Source organism: Sus scrofa, chromosome 13 (assembly GCF_000003025.6).
Source record: "Sus scrofa isolate TJ Tabasco breed Duroc chromosome 13, Sscrofa11.1, whole genome shotgun sequence".
NCBI lineage: Eukaryota > Metazoa > Chordata > Mammalia > Artiodactyla > Suidae > Sus > Sus scrofa.
Window position 1 is genome coordinate 2,031,823 of NC_010455.5, and position 19,166 is coordinate 2,050,988.

Genomic DNA, 19,166 nt, shown 5'->3' on the forward strand with positions numbered 1-19,166 from the left:
TCACGAGTTAAATAGTTGGAAAAGGATGTAATTTGTGACATACTGCAAAAATGGACATTTAAAAATAAAACTACCACATTTCTCTTTTAATTTACCAAATGGAATCTAAATGTCACAGTGATTTGATACCATCTTTATTCATTTAAATATACCATATGATTTCACCTATATGTGGAATCTAAAAATATCTTAAAAAACAAATCAGAAGCAAACTCACAGATACAGAGAACAAATTAGTGGTTCTTGGCAGGGTAGGGTGTGGTATGTGATATAGATGAAGGAGATTAAGTGATGCAAGATTTCAGTTATAAATAAGTAAGAGAGGTGTGGCCAAGAGGTAGAGTAGGAAGACCCTGAGCTTACCTAACCCCAAGCACAGCAACATTAGAACTATCTATAGAGAAACTATCTATGAGAACAACTTGAAGACTAGCAGAAAAGAATTTCACAACTTTATAAAACGAATAAGGAAGGAACCACAACAAGACAGGTAGAAAGGGCAAAGATGTAATATATTTAAGATCCACCACCCGGGGTAGGTAACTCACAGCAGAAGGATAATCACAATTGTAGAGGTTCTCCCCGAGGAATAAGGGGTCTGAACTCCACATTGGTCTTCCCAGTCCAGGGGACCTGCCAGGAATATGATCCCCCAGAACATCTGGTTTTGAAGACTAGCAGGGCTTGGGTACAAGAGAGACAGAGGACTGTAAGAAACAGAGAGTCTGTTTTCAAAGGTTGTGTGCAAAACACACATTCTGAGACCCATAAAAGACATAGTAATTTGAACGGAGCCTGGGTGGGACCCACTTGCTGATCTTAGAGAGCATTCTGGAGAGACAGGAAGTGACAGGGAAACCCCTGGGGACATAGACACTACTGCAACCATTTCTAGGAGCTCATCCAACCATGAGAACACTATGCTGGTAAGCATAGTTTTGGATTCTTCTCTCTAGTCTACTAGTGCCAGGAGATTTTTTACCCACCAAGAGGTCTGCACCAGCCCCAGGCCCAGGCCCCAGACCCCAGGACCTACAGCTGCATCAGGCCTTGGCCCCTCCCTTAAGTTAGCCAGCAGCAGCCACATAGAGCAAAGCCTGGCAGCCAACCATGCCACCCCCACATACCAGCACACCCAAGGTAGTTGGTCTCACCACAACTACCTTGAGCCTCACCCAAGATAGTTGGCCCATAGAGCCCATGTAGGGGACAGATAGCTCTGGTGTCCAGAGAGGAATATTCTCTAGGCCACAAAGGACATCTCCCACATAAGGCCACTTCTACAAGCTCTTGAAACATAACCAGACACCCAATATATAGAAATAAACACAGAGAGTTAAGCAAAGTGAGAAGACAGAGGAATATGTTCTAAACAAAGAAAGACAAACCTCAAGAAGAAAACTAAATGAAGATAAGCTCTTTACCTGATAAAGAGTCAAGGCAATGATCATACCAATGATCAATAACTTGGGAGAAGAATGGATGAACATGGTGAGAATTTTAACAAAAAGTTAGAAAATATGAAAAATACCTAAGTGCTGAATGATGTAATAAGTGAGATAAAAAATACACTACAAGGAATCAGCAGTGGATTAGACAATACAGAGTAACAGATCAGCAAACTGGAAAACAGAGCAGTGGAATCACCCCAGATGAATGAAGAGAAAAAAAGAATTTTTAAAAGTGAGGATAGTTTAAGAGACCTCTGGGACAACATCAAGCATATTAACATTTGTATTACAGAGGTCCCAAAGGAGAAAGAAAGAAAGGGGCAGAGAACTTATTTGAAGTTCCCTACCCTGGGAAAGGGTAACAGACATCCAGGTCCAGGAAGCACAGGGTCCCAAACAAAATGAATCTAAGGAGATCCACACCAAGACACATTATAATTAAGGATGAAAAATTAAAAATTAAAAACAGAATCTTAAAAGCAGCAAGGAAAAAGCAACTAGTCATGTAAAAGGGAAATTACATAACACAATCAACTTGCTTTGCAACAGAGATTTTGCAGGCCAGAGGGAGTGGCACCATGTATTCAAAGTGATGAAAGGAAGAAACCTACAACCAAGAATACTCTACCCCAGCAAGGCTACCACTCAATTTTAAAGAGGAAGTGAAGAGTTTTGCAGACAGGTTAAATATAAAAGAGTTCAGTATCACTAAACAAACTTTATAAGAAATGTTAAGGGGACTTCTCTAAGTGGAAAAAAATACCACAACCAGAAATATAAAACCACCAAAGGGAAAATCTCATTGATAAAGCCAATCTCATTAATAAAGGAAGATCAACCACATACAAAGCTAGTAGGGGGGGATAAAAGACAAAAGTAGTAATATTATCTATAGCCACAATAAGTAGTTAAGGGATACACAAAACAAAAGATGTAAAATATGATGTCAAAAACATTAAATATGAAGGAAGAAGTAAAAATTCAGGGTTTTAAAAATGTGGTAAAACTCAAGAGATTATCAAGTTTTATATATGTTGTTTTATATGAACCTAATGGTAACCACAAAGTAAAATCTGTAAGATATATACAGAGAGAGAGAGAGAGAGGAACATAAACAGCAATAAAGATGGTCGTCAAACCACAAGGAAAAAGAATAAAAAAAGAACCAAGAGAACTAAAGGAACCAGAAGACAATGAACAAATGGCAATACACACATACCTACAAAGAATTACTTTAAATGTCAACGGATTAATGTTTCAATCAAAAAATTTTGTGTCACTGAATGGATAAGACAACAAGACCCATCTATATGCTGTCTAAAAGAGACTCACTTTAGGTCTGAAGACACACAGAGACTGAAAATAAGGGGATTGAAAAAGATATTCCATGCAAATGGAAACAAAAAGAGAGCTGGGGCAGAAAAACTTAAATCAAACAAAATAAACTTTACAATGAAGACTATAATAAGGTGCCACAAAGGATATCACATAGTGATAAAGGGATCAATCCAAGAAGAAGATATAAAAATTGTAAATATATGTTACAAAGGAAACTTTCCACAGAAAAGAAAATCATGCACTTGGGAAATAGACTTGTGGTTGCCAAGGGGGAGGGGGAGGGAGTGGAATGGACTGGGAGCTCGGGGTTAATAGATGTAGACTATGGCCTTCAGAATGGATTAGCAATGACATCCTGCTGTCCAGTCACTTATGATGGGGCATGATAATGTGAGAAAAAAGAATGTATACATGTATGTGTAACTGGGTCACCATGCCATAGAGTAGAAAAAAATAAAGGTAAAAATAAAATAAAATAAAGGTTAAAAACACTAACAAAAAATTTTAAAAATAAAAATAAAATTGTAAATATTTATACCCAACTTAGGAGCACCTAAATACAGAAAGCAAATATTACTAAATGTAAAGGAAGAAATGAACAGTAATACAAAATAATAGAGAACTTTAATAAGCCATTTATATCAATGGACAGATCATCCATACAGAAAAACAATAAGGAAACATTTGACTTAAACAACACATTAGATCTGATGGACACACACATACACATACACACAACATTCCTTCCAAAAGGAAAATACATATTCTTTTCAAGTGCAAAAGGAACATTCTCCAGGATATATTATATGCTAGGCCACAAAACAAGTCTCAATAAATTTAAGAAGACTGAAATCATATCACGGGTATTTTCCAATCACAACACATTAGACTAGAAATCAAGTACAAAAAAAACTGCAAAAAAATACAAGTACATGAAGTCTAAATGCCATGCTGCTAAACAGCCAATAGATCCTGAAAGAAATCAAAGAGTAAAAACAAAATACCTGGAGATAAATGAAAATGGGAACACAACTATCCAAAACCTATAGAATGCAGCAAAAGAGGTTGTAAGAGGGAAGTTTATAGAGAGAAGGGTAGGCAATATAAACCTACCACAGGAAACAAGAAAAATCTCAAATAAACAATATAACTTTACACCTAAAGAAACTATAAAAAGAACAAAGTCAAAGTTAGTAGAGAAAGAAATAATGAATATCAGAGCAGAAATAAATGAATAGAGACTGAAAAACAACAATAGTGGAGTTCCTTCTGTGGTGCAATGGGATCAGTGGCATCTCTGGAGTTCTAGGACATAGGTTTGATACCTAGCCTGGCACAGTGGGTTAAGGATCCTGATTGTTGCAGCTGAGGCATAGGTGGCAACTGTGGCTCAGCTCTGATCCTTGGCCTAGGAACTCCATAAGCAGTGATGCAGCCAATACAATAAAATGAAATAAAATAAAACAAAAACAAAACTAAGATTTGGTTCTTTAAAAAGACAAACAAAATTGGTGATCCTTTAGCCAGACACATCAAGAAAAAGAGTACCCATATAAATAAAATCAGAAATGAAGGGAGAAGCTACAACTAACATAACATAAATACAAAGGATCATAAGAGGTTACTAGGAGCAATTAGACAACAATAAAATAGATAACCTAGAAGAAATGAATAAATTCTTAGAAATGTACAATCTTCCAAGACTGAATCAGGAAGAAATAGAAAATATGAATAGAATGATTAACAGGATGAAATTGCATCAGTAATTAAAAAACTCCCAAGAAACAAAAGTCCAGGACCAGACAGTTTCACAGATAAATTCTACCAAATATCTGAAGAAGAGTTAACATCTATCCTTTTCAAACTATTACAAAAATTGAAGAAGGAATGCTTTCAAAATCATTCTATGGGACCAGCATCACACTAATATCAAAACCAGGCAAAGGCAACAGAAAAAAAAATGTTACAGGCCAACATCACTAAAAACACAGATACAAAAATCCTCAACAAAATATTAGCAAATGAAATCCAACAATACATTAAAAAAATTATGATTAAGTGGGGTTGAGCCCATGGATACAAGAATGGTTCAATATCTTCAAATCAATTAATGTGATACAAAACATCAACAACTGAAGAATAAAAATCATACAATAATTTCAATAGATGCAGAAAAGGCTTTAGGCAAAATTCAACATCAATTTATAATAAAAACTTTCCAGAAAGTGGGTATGAAGAAAATGTACCTCATCATAATAAAAGCCATATATGATAAACTTTCAGCCAATGTCATATTCAACAGTGAAAAACTGAAAGCTTTTCCTTCTAAGATAAGGAACAAAGCAAGGATGGACAGTCTTGCCAATTCTATTTAACATAGTTTTGGAAGTCCTAGACATGGCAATCAAACAAACACACGAAATGAAGTAAAAGACAACCAAACTGAAGAAGTAATAAAACTGTAACCTGGAGTTCCTGTCGTGGCGCAGTGGTTAACGAATCTGACTAGGAACCATGAGGTTGTGGGTTCGGTCCCTGGCCTTGCTCAGTGGGTTAACGATCCGGCGTTGCCGTGAGCTGTGGTGTAGGTTGCAGACGTGGCTCGGATCCCGCGTTGCTGTGGCTCTGGCATAGGCCGGTGGCTACAGCTCTGATTCGACCCCTAGCCTGGGAACCTCCATGTGCCGTGGGAGCGGCCCAAGAAATAGCAACAACAACAACAACAAAAAACAAAAACAAACAAAAAAACAAAACAAACAAAAAAAAAACTGTAACCACTTGCAGATGTCATGATACTATATATAGAAACTCTTAATACACCACCAAAAAAACCTATTGGAACCAATAAATTCAGTAAGTTTGCAGGATACAAAATTAACATACAGTAATCCACTGCATTTATATACACTAACAATCTATCAGAAAGAGGAATTAGGAAAACCAATTTACAATTACATCAAAAGGAATTAAATGCATAGAAATAAATCTAAGCAATGAGGTGAAAGACTTGTACTTGGAAAACTATAATGATGAAAGAAATTGAAGATAACACAACAGATGGAAAGATAAATTGTGCTCATGGATTGAAAGAATTGATATTGTTAAAATGCTTACATTTCCCCCCCCCCAATCAATCTGCAGATTCAATGCAATCTCTACCAAAATACCAATGGCACTTTTCACAGAACTAGAACAAATAATTCTAAAATTTGTATAAAAACAGAAGTCAAAACAATCTTATGAAAAAAGAACAAATCTGGAGGTACTATGCCCTCAGATTTCAGACTATGGTACAAAGCTGCAGTAATCAAAATAATATGGTACTGGCACAAAGCAGACACATAGATCAATGGAACAGAATAGAGAGCCCAGAAATAACCCTACACTTATATGGTCAAGTAATCTACAGTGAAGGAGATAAGAATACACAATGAAGAAAGACAGCCTATTCAATAAATCTTGTTGGGAATAGTGGACAGGTACATGCAAAAAAAATCAAACTGGACTTCTTTCTCATACTATATAAAAAACAAACTCAAATCAATTAAAGGCTTAACTCTAGGATGTGAAACCATACAACACCTAGAAGAAAATATAGGCAGTATACTTTCCTTAAGGATCACCCCTTTAGCAAGGGAAACAAAAGCAAAAATAAACAAATTAGAGTTTATTAAACTAAAAACCTTTTGCACAGTGAAGAAAACTACCAACAACAAGAAAAGGCAACTTACTAGATGGAAGAAGATATTTGCAAAGGATATCCAATAAGGAGTTAATATCCAAAACACACAAAGAAGTCATACAACTCAATATAAACAAATAAATAAAAACCCCAATTAAAATGAGCAGAGGACATATATAGACATTTTCCCAAAGACATATAGATGTCCAACAGACACATCTTCAACATCACTAATCATCAGGGAAATGCAAATCAAAACCGCAATGAGCTATCTCTTCACACCACACAGAATGGCTATCATCAAACTCAACAAATAAGTTTTGGTGAGGATGTGGAGAAAAGGGAAATACCATGAAATTTAAGTGGGATTGTATATTGTTGCATCAAAAACAGTATATATGTTCCTCAATAAATTAAAAATAGAACTGCCATATGATCCAGCAATTTTACTTCTTGCTATTTACTCAAAGAAAACAAAACACTAATTCAAAAAGATATATATATATACACTCCAATGTTCAAAGCAACATTATTTACAGTAGCCTAGATATGGAAGGAATACAGTCTATCAATAGATTAATGGATAAAGAAGATGTGAAGTATATAATAGAACAGAATAATACTTGGGCGTAAAAATAAAACCTTGCCATTTGTGATAATGTGGGAGGCTCTAGAGAGTATTATGCTAAGCAAAGTGAGTCAGAGAAAAATGAATACCACATGGTCTCACTTACATGCGGAATTTAAAATCAATATAAACAAACAAAACCAAATGAAAACAGACTCATAGATTCAGAGAACAAATGGAGGTAGCTGGAAAGGACGGAGGGGATTAAGAGGTACCAACCTCCGGGTAAGTAATAAATAAATCCATTAGACGTGTACTATTATTATATTCTCTGATAAAATAGTATTTTTATAATCTATTTTACACATTTTTTTTCCTTCAGAATTTTGAAGTTGCAGCTTAGCTCATTTGCTTTATAGGACATATTGCCATATAGCCTAATTGGCAGAATTAGTCTTTACTGTAAAGCCAATTGACCAACCCTTACTGTAAGACCAATTTTGGCCTTAGGAAGAGTCTGATTTCATCTTTCAGTTAAAATAAGTATGTTACTTAAGTGTGAAGTAAGTTACTCTTGCTCTCTGTATGCTCTCTTTTCTTTGTTCTCACAGAATTCTCACTCAGGAGAGATGCATCCTTTCACAAAAGTTGGGAAATTTATCATAACTCCTGTCATGCTCATTCTGTAACATATATGGATTCAGAACAACCAAACATGAGGTCAAATACCTCTGTTACATATGTCTTCTGTAACAGAAACATGTACAGGATAGGAAATATCTGAAGTCTTATCTGGCTTAAAGGAGGGCTTCAGATCCAATATTTAAAATGACATTTTGTTTGACAACATGTTCTCCTTCCTGTGCATCCCTAAGAGGGTTTTACAGCTGGGCAAAGCACCAGAAGAAGATTCAGAATGGCTGATAAATGTGCCATTTTTTTATGTGTGAGGTGAGGGGCCCTTGTAAAGGGGGATGCAGGAAAGGAGATAGCCATGATTCCTCAGACACAAACATCCTCAGGCAGAGTCCTTTAGTTCTTAGAAACCCATGCATTTGACAACAACAACAACAACAACAACAACAACAGAAACCCATGCATTTAAAAGTCTTTACATGTCCCCCCAGTGCCTCTCAGTGTAAAAAACACTGGCCTTGCCCAAGTGCTTCATTGTACAAGCAAGAAAGTTGAGGACCAGGGCAATCAGGTGACTTTTCATGATCACAAACCTAGTTAGTGGTGGAATGAAAACTAGCCTCTGGATTTCCTCATTCCCAGTTTGGCCTTCTTTCCACCATGGCCATCATCATCATCATCTGAAACAGTAGCTAATATTTATGAAGATTTTACTCTACGCAAAGTGCTGTTTGAAGCACTTTACATTCATTAACTGTTCACATTACCCTATGATACAGGATCTGTTATCATCCCCATTTTACAGATGGGGAAATGGAAGCTAAGACAGGCAAAATGATGTGCCCAAGATCAAATGACCAATGACTGCAGAAATAAAATTCAAATTTATGTATGACCCTTAGATTCACTCTTTCAAATCCAGTTTCCCAAAGTAGTTTCTATAAAACACTAGCCCTATAAGACTCTCCCTGACACAAGATGCTCAGACAAATTGGTTTGACTATTAGTGCTTCCTTCAGAATCACAATGAAGGAGTTCCCTGGTGGCCTACCTAGCAGTTAAGGATTAGATGCTGTCATTACAGTGGCACAGCTTTGATTCTTAACCTGGGGATTTCTTCATTCCATTGGTGTGGCTAAAAAACAATGAACATTAGCCCATTAAACTCACCGAGAAGTCTTGTAGAAAGGACACCTACCCGTTAGTGTTTTACAGAAAAATGTTTTTTTCCCAAATAGTTATTAATATCCAGTGACAGGAACTTCATTAAGAAGACTAACTTAGGTTCAATGTCTATAACACCATGTAAGGGGTTGTCAAATATTAGCCCAAGTCAGAATCAGCTAGAGGGTCCCAACCTGAATTTTGAGGGCCTGTGGTGGAATCCAAGGATCTAAAAATCTAATGAGTTTCTAGATGATGCTGATGTTGCTTATCCAGGGACCACGTTTTGAGAAATACTGCATTTGATGTTGGAAAAATAAAGACCAAGAAACAAGATTTGGGTTGGCATAATGGGAAAAGGAATACAGTTATGCTTTTAAAAATGTACATTAAAATCTTGAAAAATGTACATTATAATGAGAAAACAGAAAATGTGTACATTAAGTAGATTGGGTAAAATGAAAATATCAGAAAAATGGGCAGATGAAAAGAAAAGCCCACTCTTTGGAAAAATAAAAGGGAAGCAAATCAATATAAAGGGTGATCATTCTTCACAATCTATTTTTATTTCTAATTATCAAACATATTACCAGACCTAGATAAGTCATATATGACTATAAGACATAGACAAGACCAGCTGATTATGTACCAGACACAGCATGTATTCTGAGCTTCATAGGGATCATCAACCTTCTGACAACCCAGAGGTAGGTTTTGTTATCCCCTTTTCATGGAAAAACTTTAAGGTGAACTTCTGTTCTATAAACATAATTAGAGAGCAAGAATCACTGTGACAAAACAGTATTGGACTAGATGCTGTGAGTGTTCTTTTGTGAGACACTTTGGATGTCTATAGCTTCCATTTTCTTATTTGTAAAAAGTTACAGAACAACTCAGAGATTTCTAAAGTCATTCCAGTTTTCCAGTTCTAACCTTTCATAATTCTAAGGCCAAGATGACATTTTCTGAAGAGACTCAGACTGACTTCAAGCAGCAGGCTGTCCAAGTTACAAAATCAAGCTGTTGACTAGAACTCTCTAAGGGAAATGATTAAAGCCATAATCACTTCCGTATGTATGATATATGATTAAATAGAAAAATGGAGAAAACTTTTGAAGGAAAGAAATTATGAAAAATTACAATAAATGATAAAGGCATTGGAATCACCCACTTGGTAATAATCTTTTTGACTCTACTAAACTTGTCATTTTCAGCTGTAAACTACCTTTAGAAAGATCTAAGAGGACTGATATAATCAAGATTTAGAGTAGTGTTTTCCAAATTTGTATGCACACTGGAATCACCTATGGACCCTCAAAAAACATGGATGCGTGTGTCTCAGCCCCAGAGAATGTGCTTTAAATGATGTGGAGTGTGGGATGGACTGTGAAATTGTCAGTGGATATCCAGCTGATTATATTGTATAGACACATTTGGGAAATGCAGATTTATAGGGTTCTAAATGAAGATTTATACAGTTATTCCTGTGATTGCATTAATAATTCCATCCCCTGCTATGGTGTAAATTGTGTCCCCCTAAATTCACTTGTTGAACCCCCCCCCATGTGACTGTACTGGCAATAGGGCCTTTAAGGAGGTGTTAAGGTTAAATGAGGTCCTAAGGGTGGAGGTCTGGTCTGATAGAAGTGCCGATATAAGAAGAGTGAGAGACACCAGGGTTCTCTCTCCATCCTATGAAGACATAGCAAAAAGTGACTGTCTACAAGCCAGGAAGAGAACTCTCATGGGGAACCAAATTGGCTGGTGCCCTGATTTTGGACTTCCCAGCCTCAGGAACTGTGAGAAAATAAATTATGTTGTTCAAACCAGCCAGTCTATTGTATATGAATCAGCCTGAGCTGACTAGACAATCCCTTTTACACCCACCTCTCTGTCTCTGATTTACCCCAATTCCTTCCTCCAACGTTGGGAAAGTACATTTAATCAGAAGTTGCCAGACCAGGCAACTAAAGGCACTAAAGTTTGTTGAGCTTCAGTTTCTCCATTTGCATAGAAAAGATATTAATTCTTGTCTCCCTGTTTTGGAAGGGGTCCAATGGGATCAGGTTTATGAAATTGCCTTATAAATGTAGAGCTCCGTACATGCGTGAGCTCCATCTGATACCTGCTACTTTCTCTCACTCAACCAGCTTCCCATCCAGCCCTCTATTTGACTTCTCATTTGTGTCCCTTCTTCTGTGTCACCTGCTGCATATGTTTTCTCCCCCATCCAGTTACCAGTCATTTGCCCTCACTCCAATTTCCTTCTTCTCCTATCATAGTTGTCCTTTAGAATAAATAAAAAGAAATTTTGTTGGCAAGAAATTCTGTTTTCCTTTATCTGGAATATCTGTATTTCGTGTTCATTCTGGATGGCAGTTTTTGCTGGGTATAAAATTCTGTGTTCATATTTCTCTTCTTTCAGCACTTAAAGAGAAGATATTATTCTACAGTCATTTGTTTTTTTTTTTATTACTCAAATGAATTTATCACATCTGTATTCTACAGTCATTTGGCCTCCATAGTTTCTGATGAGAAATCTACCATCATTTTAGTAACTGTTCCTTTCTTTTGTAACATGTAATTTTTCTCTGCCTGCTTCAAGATTGTGTCTTTATCTTTCATTTCAGAAATTTGATTATGATGTATATGAGTGGGGTTTTCTTTGAGCTTTTAAACTGTACTGTTATCTCTTTCACCAATTTGGGAATTTGAGGGCTATTATTTCCTCCTTTTTTTCTGAGTGAATCTCTTTCTACTTTCCCTCTAGAATTCTCAAGAAACAAATGTTAGAGATCTTGGTATATTCCTCAAGTCTCCAAGGTTCTGTTTATTTTAGGAAATCTCTTTCATCTCTTCAGGTCATCTGCCTTCAAGTCCACTGACTTTTTCCTCTAGGCTATTGAGCCCATACAGTAAATTTTAAAAATTTTGGATACTGTATTTTTTACTTTTAAATGTTTTTGTTTCTTTTTTTGTAATCTTTAGTTCTCTGCCAAGAATGTCTATTCTTCTGCTCAAATTGTTTTCTTTTGTCTCATGGAGCACAGCTATAACTGCTACTTTAATGTCTTTATCTGATAATTGAAACATCTGAGTCAATTTGTAGTTGGCATCTGTTGTCTTTGCCTTTGAAGACCATTTATAATTCATATATCTTTGTTCTCTGTTATGTTACATAATTTAGGATTGTATCCTGAAAAAAATTTTAGGTTTGAGGTATCTTGTTTTTTAAATATATACATTTTTTAAAGCATATTTGTTTTACAATATTGTATTAGTTCCAGGTGTACAGCACAGTGATTCAGTTATATATATTTTATATAATACATATATTTTGTAATAATCTATTTTATATATAATGTGTGTATATATAAATGAATATATATATTCTTTTTCAGATTCTTTTCTCTTATAGGTTATTACAAAATATTGGGTAGATTTCTCTATGCTGTACAGTAGGTCCTTTTTTTATCTATTTTATATGTAATAAAGTATATAGGTTAAGCCCAAGTTTCTAATTTATCTCTACCCCTCCCATTTCTCCTTAGGTAACTATAAATTCATTTTCTATGTGAGTCTATTTCTGTTTCATAAATAAGTTCAATTGTATGATTTATTTCTAGATTCCACAATAATTGATAACATGTGGTATTTGTCTTTCTCTGACTTGGTATGACAATCTCTAGGTCCATCCATGTTGCTACAAATGGCACTATTTCATTCTTTTTATGGCTTAGTGATATTCTGTTGTGTGTGTGTATATATATGCATTTATAAATACATATTCTTTGAGTATTTTGCTTTCTATACTCTAAGTCTACTATAATTCTTTGCAGGATTTTAATTTTTTTAAGCAGGCAATCAAAGTGCAGGTTCAGGACATCAGTGTCTTACTTTATGTGGGCAGTGGTTCTAGTTTCAGTTTAGTGTCCAAAGTCTTTGCTATTCTGCTATGTGTATTTCCCATCCATATACAGCTCAAGGAAGAATCTGAGGCTTATGCAGTTCCCATAATTAGAATTAGACAAACTTTCTCCTGCTCTCTTCTCTGAGGCTACCACCAAATGCTGATCAACTGGGCCTCTATTCTTGGTTCCTCTGCCCAAAAAGACAGGGGTTCTCTTTAATTTTAGCTGTCTAGCCTTCCATTCGGCTCCAAACTGGTGCCCACCTTCAGAGCAAAACCATGAGAGAAAAGAAAGGAAAAAATGGGGATTTCTTCCACCATTTTTGATATACAGGGGTCCATTTTCCTAGTTCTTCTGGACAGAAATATGGGGTTTCTATTGGGTTTCAACCACCTGCTCTGCTGCCACCACACAGCTCTAGGACTGGGGCTCTTCATGAAGCCAAAGAAGAAATGAGAAAAGAAAACAGGAAACTCATGCACCTTCACAGCTTCTGTTTCTGTTTACTCTTCAGAGTTCTCAGGTTTCAGGTTGCTTTTTGTGTTTAACTTTTTTAGAGGTTTCAGTTACAATCAGTGGAAGAGAGAGATAGTATGGGCTCACTCCATCCTGAGTCCAAAGTAGGGTTAGTCCTTTTTGACAAAACCAATTATTTCATCATATTTATATTTATTTTTCCTTTTCTGACATCTTCCCTCTCCTGTCTATCTATATTTTTCATATTTCTCCTATCCTCATCTCCTCGTTCCATTGTTTTGCTGATTTAATTCTATATCTATATACACATGTGTATATATGAAGTATACACACACACTAAATATATATATATCATTTTACATACATACTGCATAATATATAATATTTATTGTATAACTATACCAATATTTGTTTATCATATCTCTTGTTGGGCATTTTGTTCCCACTTCAAATCCACTATAAATAGTTCTGTTATGAACATTCTAGTACATGACTCTTAGTGAATATAAATTTTTATTTATTTGGCCATGCCCATGGCATGTGGAAGTTCCTGAGCCAAAGATCAAACCAAGCTACAGCAGTGACAATACCAGATACTTAACCTACTGAGCCATGAAGGAACTCCTGTATTTTTCTTTTAGGTTATACATTGGGGTAAAATTGTTAGGTCATAGGATATGCAGTTTTTCAGTCTTAGTGGATACCCAGGAATATTTATTTTAAAATAATTTCTCCCATGATTTTGCTACACAGCTACACAGAACCTCCTATGGCTGCCTCTTCTCCATCTCCTATTTTCTCTTTAGCTGTATTCCACAGCCATTTTTCCAAGCAGCCTACGAAGCTACCTTCAGCCTTCACAGAGATCTTAGAACCATAGCAATCTTTCATTCTCCAGGCTCCACTGAGCTTGGACTTGGACAGGAGCCTAGATCTCAGACCAGGAAAGCCCTGGTCACAATGGAGAAAGCACACCCTGAGTGTTCAAACAGGTCCTTCCTCCTCCCATTTATACAGTAGTGCAGGGCTCCTCCTACTCCCCTCTCCCAGACCTGTGGTCCTAATTCTTGCCCCTCTCACATTTCTTTTCCTTGACCCACACCAGTCATTTATATCTAGTTCTGGTCTTGCCAACACCAGTGGCTCCCTTTTTTGCTCTTCTGGTCTTTATCACTCTCACTCCCTTGTGTTGGAGACCCCTGTACCCCTCCCTAGTTGATAAGCTACTCTGTTCTACAATCTCCACTTGTCCTTGTGAGTTCTTGCTGCTCATCTTCTACCACGGAAAATCCAAACAAACAAGAGTACTTCAGGGTAATCAATTCTGTTGCACTCAAGATTACCTTTCTTGTCTTATTGTCTGTCATTTTCTGCAGCTGTAATTTCTTCTGAATGTGCCTCTTCCTCGTCTTTCATCATCAGTTCCTCAGTTAAAAAGAACATGCTTAACTTCTGGATCAAATCATCAATGATCCCAGAACCATTATCATGACTGTCCCCTAATTCAAATAAATGCTGCTGCTGGGAACCGAATCCACCCCATGGCTCGCTGTTCTCCGTCTCTATTTCATATACCTCAGGAAGAAGGCTGAGGTGACAGAGAAAGGCAAAAAATATATTAGCCAAGCACCTTGCAGGATTCAGTGTAGATACAGCCAGATAATATAACAAGAACCAATTTTATGCATGTGATCAGAATAGTCTAAATGCGGTTTGTGGATATTTGATTGGGGAGCAATTTTTAAATATTCCAAAGGGAAATTAAAGATTTGTGCTCCAAACCAATATTAGTCTCATTACTGAAATTTTTATTGAGTACTTGTGGTTGGACTTTGCAAAATCAAACTTAAAAAGAATCCTTCCTACCAGTATCCATATGGGTCCTGTTTTATAAATGGCAAACTTTTTGTTGCTGCTTTGTAAGTTTTTCTTTTCCTCTAAAACTATTACATCTAACCTTTAATATTATAAGTTTTTTTGTTTTGGCAGTATTTGGTATTTGAATAAGATTGTATATTTACTAATAAAATACTAATAAGGACCTCTTTTTTCATAAAAGATATGGAAGTGGAAACATGGTTCTGATATGGATCTATTCCATCTGCTATTACCATCAGATCTTTGCTGTTGTCACAAATCAGGAGCATTTAAAATACATACATACACACCCCACAACCAAACCTGCATCCTGAAAACAAAATGCCATTTATTTCACATTGTTTTCTTAAGGATTGTTTCCAGTGGCAGTGTTACTCAAACTGGATTTGTCAACTCACAATACAGTGTTTTCTGTGTCATCATTCTCTGGGTTGGGAGAGGTGATGTCAACACACTTGGGTCTCAGATCTGCAGGGGGATATTTGTTGATGGCACCTGGGGAGAGAGGACTGGTCAGTCTAGATTTTAAACTTCCGTATTTTGACTACCACCCAGTGTGGTTGGATGTGTTTTCGAGGGCAAATTCATTTTGTAAGGAACTCAGCAAAGTAGGCACCCTCTGGCATTACAATACTCCACTGGCAAAGTCAATGAGATATAGCAACAATTGAGTCAAAACTTCTCACAGTCTGTGCATCACAGGCTTGTGATATAATTCAAGAATATCTCTCAATTCCTTCTATCATCTGTTTCTCTCCCTCTAAGAGGAGACTCTTTCTGGAAAACAGTATTAACTATTGAAATTGTCTACCTTATCTATCTTTAGGTTGAAAGAAGGCACCACTTTTTGCAAGTGATAGGCTTGCTACTAAATATAAATCCAGAGTGTCAAGATTTCTGAGGATTCTGTGAGCCCTGGGTTTTCTGGGTGCCAGGAAATCTGCATCCCTATGATTCCCCACTAAACTTGCTGGAGCTACAGACAACCATTCATTGTAGTCTCTACTGCACTCCTAATTCCCAGCACATGCCAGGATTTGCTTGATGCTACAAACTCTTGGGTTTGCTACCACAGTCACGGCAGGAATTACATCCATAGGGCAGAGGTTCGGCAGCATCTCTCAAATGCCCACTGTGAAAAGACACTCTTAACCCCTCTGCCAGGATGTGTTTAAGTCTACTGTCTGAGAGACTCCAGAAGAGATCTGTGCCCATGGATCTTAAGAATTCAAGTCAGAATCACTGTAAATTGACTTATAGTGACAAGATGAAAACAAGGTCCTTGGAGTAGGTGGAGGTTATTATTTACTACAGTGGCGTACCTTGCTAAAGTTTTAACAACTAAAGTATAGTTTGAAGAACAAGGGCACAGCTCTGGGATCAGAATGCATGGAATTGATCTAGAATTTGCCATCTATTATTAACTGTGACCTTTTGAGCAATTTATTTAATGTCTCTGAACTTTAGTTTTCTCATTTGTAAAAGGGGCTATTACTACTTTTCTCTGAGGGCTGTCCTGGGGATTAAATGATACAATCATTAAAACAAAAACCTGGCGCATAGTAAACACTCACAGATTAAGGCTAAGAAACACTTCACTTTCTGGCAAAGACCTTGGCAGTGCAGCAACAAAGCACAAGGTCACTAAGACCTGGAATTTTCTCTATTGTTTTCTCATTGCCTCCAACTCACACCTTAGACTCCATCAGTCTTGACTGAAGTGAGGATCATGTTTTTAAGTCAATGGATGGATTGTGCAGAGACATTAAATCTATTGTAAAGGAAACAGAAGAGAAAAACTTTAATGACTTACGTCTGACTGAATGAACAAATGGCTTGACAAATTTGATGATATAGTTCATATCTGGCTTGTGGGTTCGGCCAAGCTGGACTAAGTGATGGTCCAGTGGTTGGCTGGCTAATTGTTCTAATTCCTTGTCATTGTGTAGAGGACCAAAGGAAAACACAAATATGGAGTATCCTTGACACTTGGCTCTCAGAGATACATTTCTTAAGACTTCCTTGTCTAAAGGATTGGTTTCACCAGCAGATATAACAAAGATAACTTTGTTTTTTCTCAGGTTGGGGGTTCCTATAAAAACATTGTCAATTGTCCACTGCAGAGCATGGCCAATGAAAACATCTCCATTGAGCTGCTGAAGAGAGTCTTGGAGATGATGTTTCATTTGGTGCATACTGTTATAAGTAACCAAATCAAATTCCAGGTAGACAGGACATTCTTCTGTGTTGGGCATATAGCCTGGAGGAGAGTAGGTCAGGACAGCCACTCTGTCTCCCAAGGTGGAGGTTAGTGGATCTGGGGCCAGGTGAAAGTAATCAAGCACTGAGGATATAAAAGCTTTCACTTCCTTAAACTCATCATTTCCTACTTTTCGGGAAGCATCTATGAGAAAAGCCACATCCATGTAATATTCTTGAAGAGAAGCATCTCTAAGTTCAGAAGTAAGACCTGGTTCTTCTCTTCTGCCACCAGTCTCATGTTCTGCAACAGAATAAGTCAAGTCACCGTTTTGAGTAGAAGGATAAACTTGGAACTCCTAGCCAAGATGGCAAATATATAGAATGCGGTGTTGCTATGCTTAATTTCCATGCTCACGACAGGTATCATTAATCTCAGTACTTTTTCCCAGAGGCATTCTCTAAGTATGTCCCTACAGAGTGCATGAAGAGCCACTACCATTTGACAGGTATCATCACATATGAAGAAACCTATTTGCTACCCCATCTCCAATCTTTGTCAAGGAATTGATTGATCCTCCAGATATTTTCATAAACAAGATGAGAAACATAACTTTTTTAATATATATTTTTTAGTGAACTTCACACTAAAATTTGGAGTACAGAGATTTCATTATATGTAATGACCCCAAGAGAAAAGTAAATATGTCAAAGTCACATTGATGGCAGAAACATATGTGTCTTTATATGCATATTAGAAATATGCACCATAGTGTGATGTCATGAGAGCAAGTATAAATAGTGACTTCAGAATCCAAATTCTGTGTAAGACATGACATGCTCTAAGACCTTTGTACTCGAAGTGCCAGTCCACAAACAGTTTATTGGCCCACGATAAAATAAGGAGCTTGCATTGTAATGTAAGTCAACTATATTACTAAGCACTCTGATTAATTCATCTGGTTTTATTTTATTTTGTTAGTAAGACTTCCACAATGAAGGAAACACAGTCTCAATTTACACTCTGATGCTAACGTATCTTGTTGCAGGCCAGCACTTCCAGTAGCACAGCTCTAAGTCTAAAGGAAGTTGTTAAGGACGATGGCTGGTTGGTAAGGACACAACAGGAAACACCAGCTCAGAAAAACAGGGAGATGGACAGGTAAACAGGAAGATGTAGTCAATGTTCTTTTTTTTTTTTTTCTATGAAAGAAGTGTGTTTGTGAACTTAATCAAACAAGAAGTAGATTCATAACTGGCCAAAATTTATTAATCTCCATTTCTGCTGGATCCATTATTAATGCTTTATACCTATTTAATCCTCGCAACAACCATCCTCACAAATGAATCAATTAACCTGTATAAATGCCTTAAAAGTTTAATATTGAAATAGAATACAAATAACATCACCATGGGTGATGTCATTGACAGGGAAAATACAATTAGATGACATTGAATGCTCTATGACCTATGCATTCCTGGGGTAAACTCCACATTCTCTTTTTTATCTATTGTAAAATATTTTTCTGATAAATAAAAATTGTATATATTTAAAGGGTACAATGTGGCATTTCGATATAAATATACTTTCTATAATGCCAGCCACAGTCAAGCTACTATTGTTGGATTTGATTTGTTAAAATTTTACAACTATGTTTGTGAGGAATGCTGGCTTGCAGTTTCCTTTTCATATAATGTCTGACTGGTTTTGGCCTCAAAGAATGAGTTGGGAAGCATTACTGTCTCTTTAATATTCTGGAAGAATTTGTGTAGAGTTGGTATTATTTCTTCCTTAAATGTTTTGTTGAATTCACCAACAAAGTCATCTGGGCCTGGAGTTTTCTTTATGGAAAGTTTTGAAT

General features: G+C 36.6%; 1 protein-coding gene across 7 annotated transcripts in view; it reads right to left on the reverse strand.

Moving 5' to 3' along the window:
* The window catches only part of COL6A5 (collagen type VI alpha 5 chain), a 144,862-nt gene that overhangs the window by 2,280 nt on the left and 123,416 nt on the right, over nt 1-19,166 (reverse strand). For 3 of the 7 annotated variants that reach the window (XM_021071336.1, XM_005669263.3, XM_021071335.1), the window contains exons 38-40: nt 16,919-17,608; nt 15,504-15,600; nt 14,571-14,815 (exon numbers count right to left, since the gene is read on the reverse strand). The exons of 1 other annotated variant lie outside the window; for it this stretch is intronic. In XM_021071336.1, the coding sequence (XP_020926995.1) occupies nt 14,581-14,815; nt 15,504-15,600; nt 16,919-17,608 (1,022 nt within the window). In that variant the 3' untranslated portion in view covers nt 14,571-14,580. The remainder of the gene's footprint in view (nt 1-14,570; nt 14,816-15,503; nt 15,601-16,918; nt 17,609-19,166) is intronic. 3 more of the 7 variants (XM_005669264.2, XM_013981368.2, XM_021071337.1) reach the window with 3 other exon arrangements.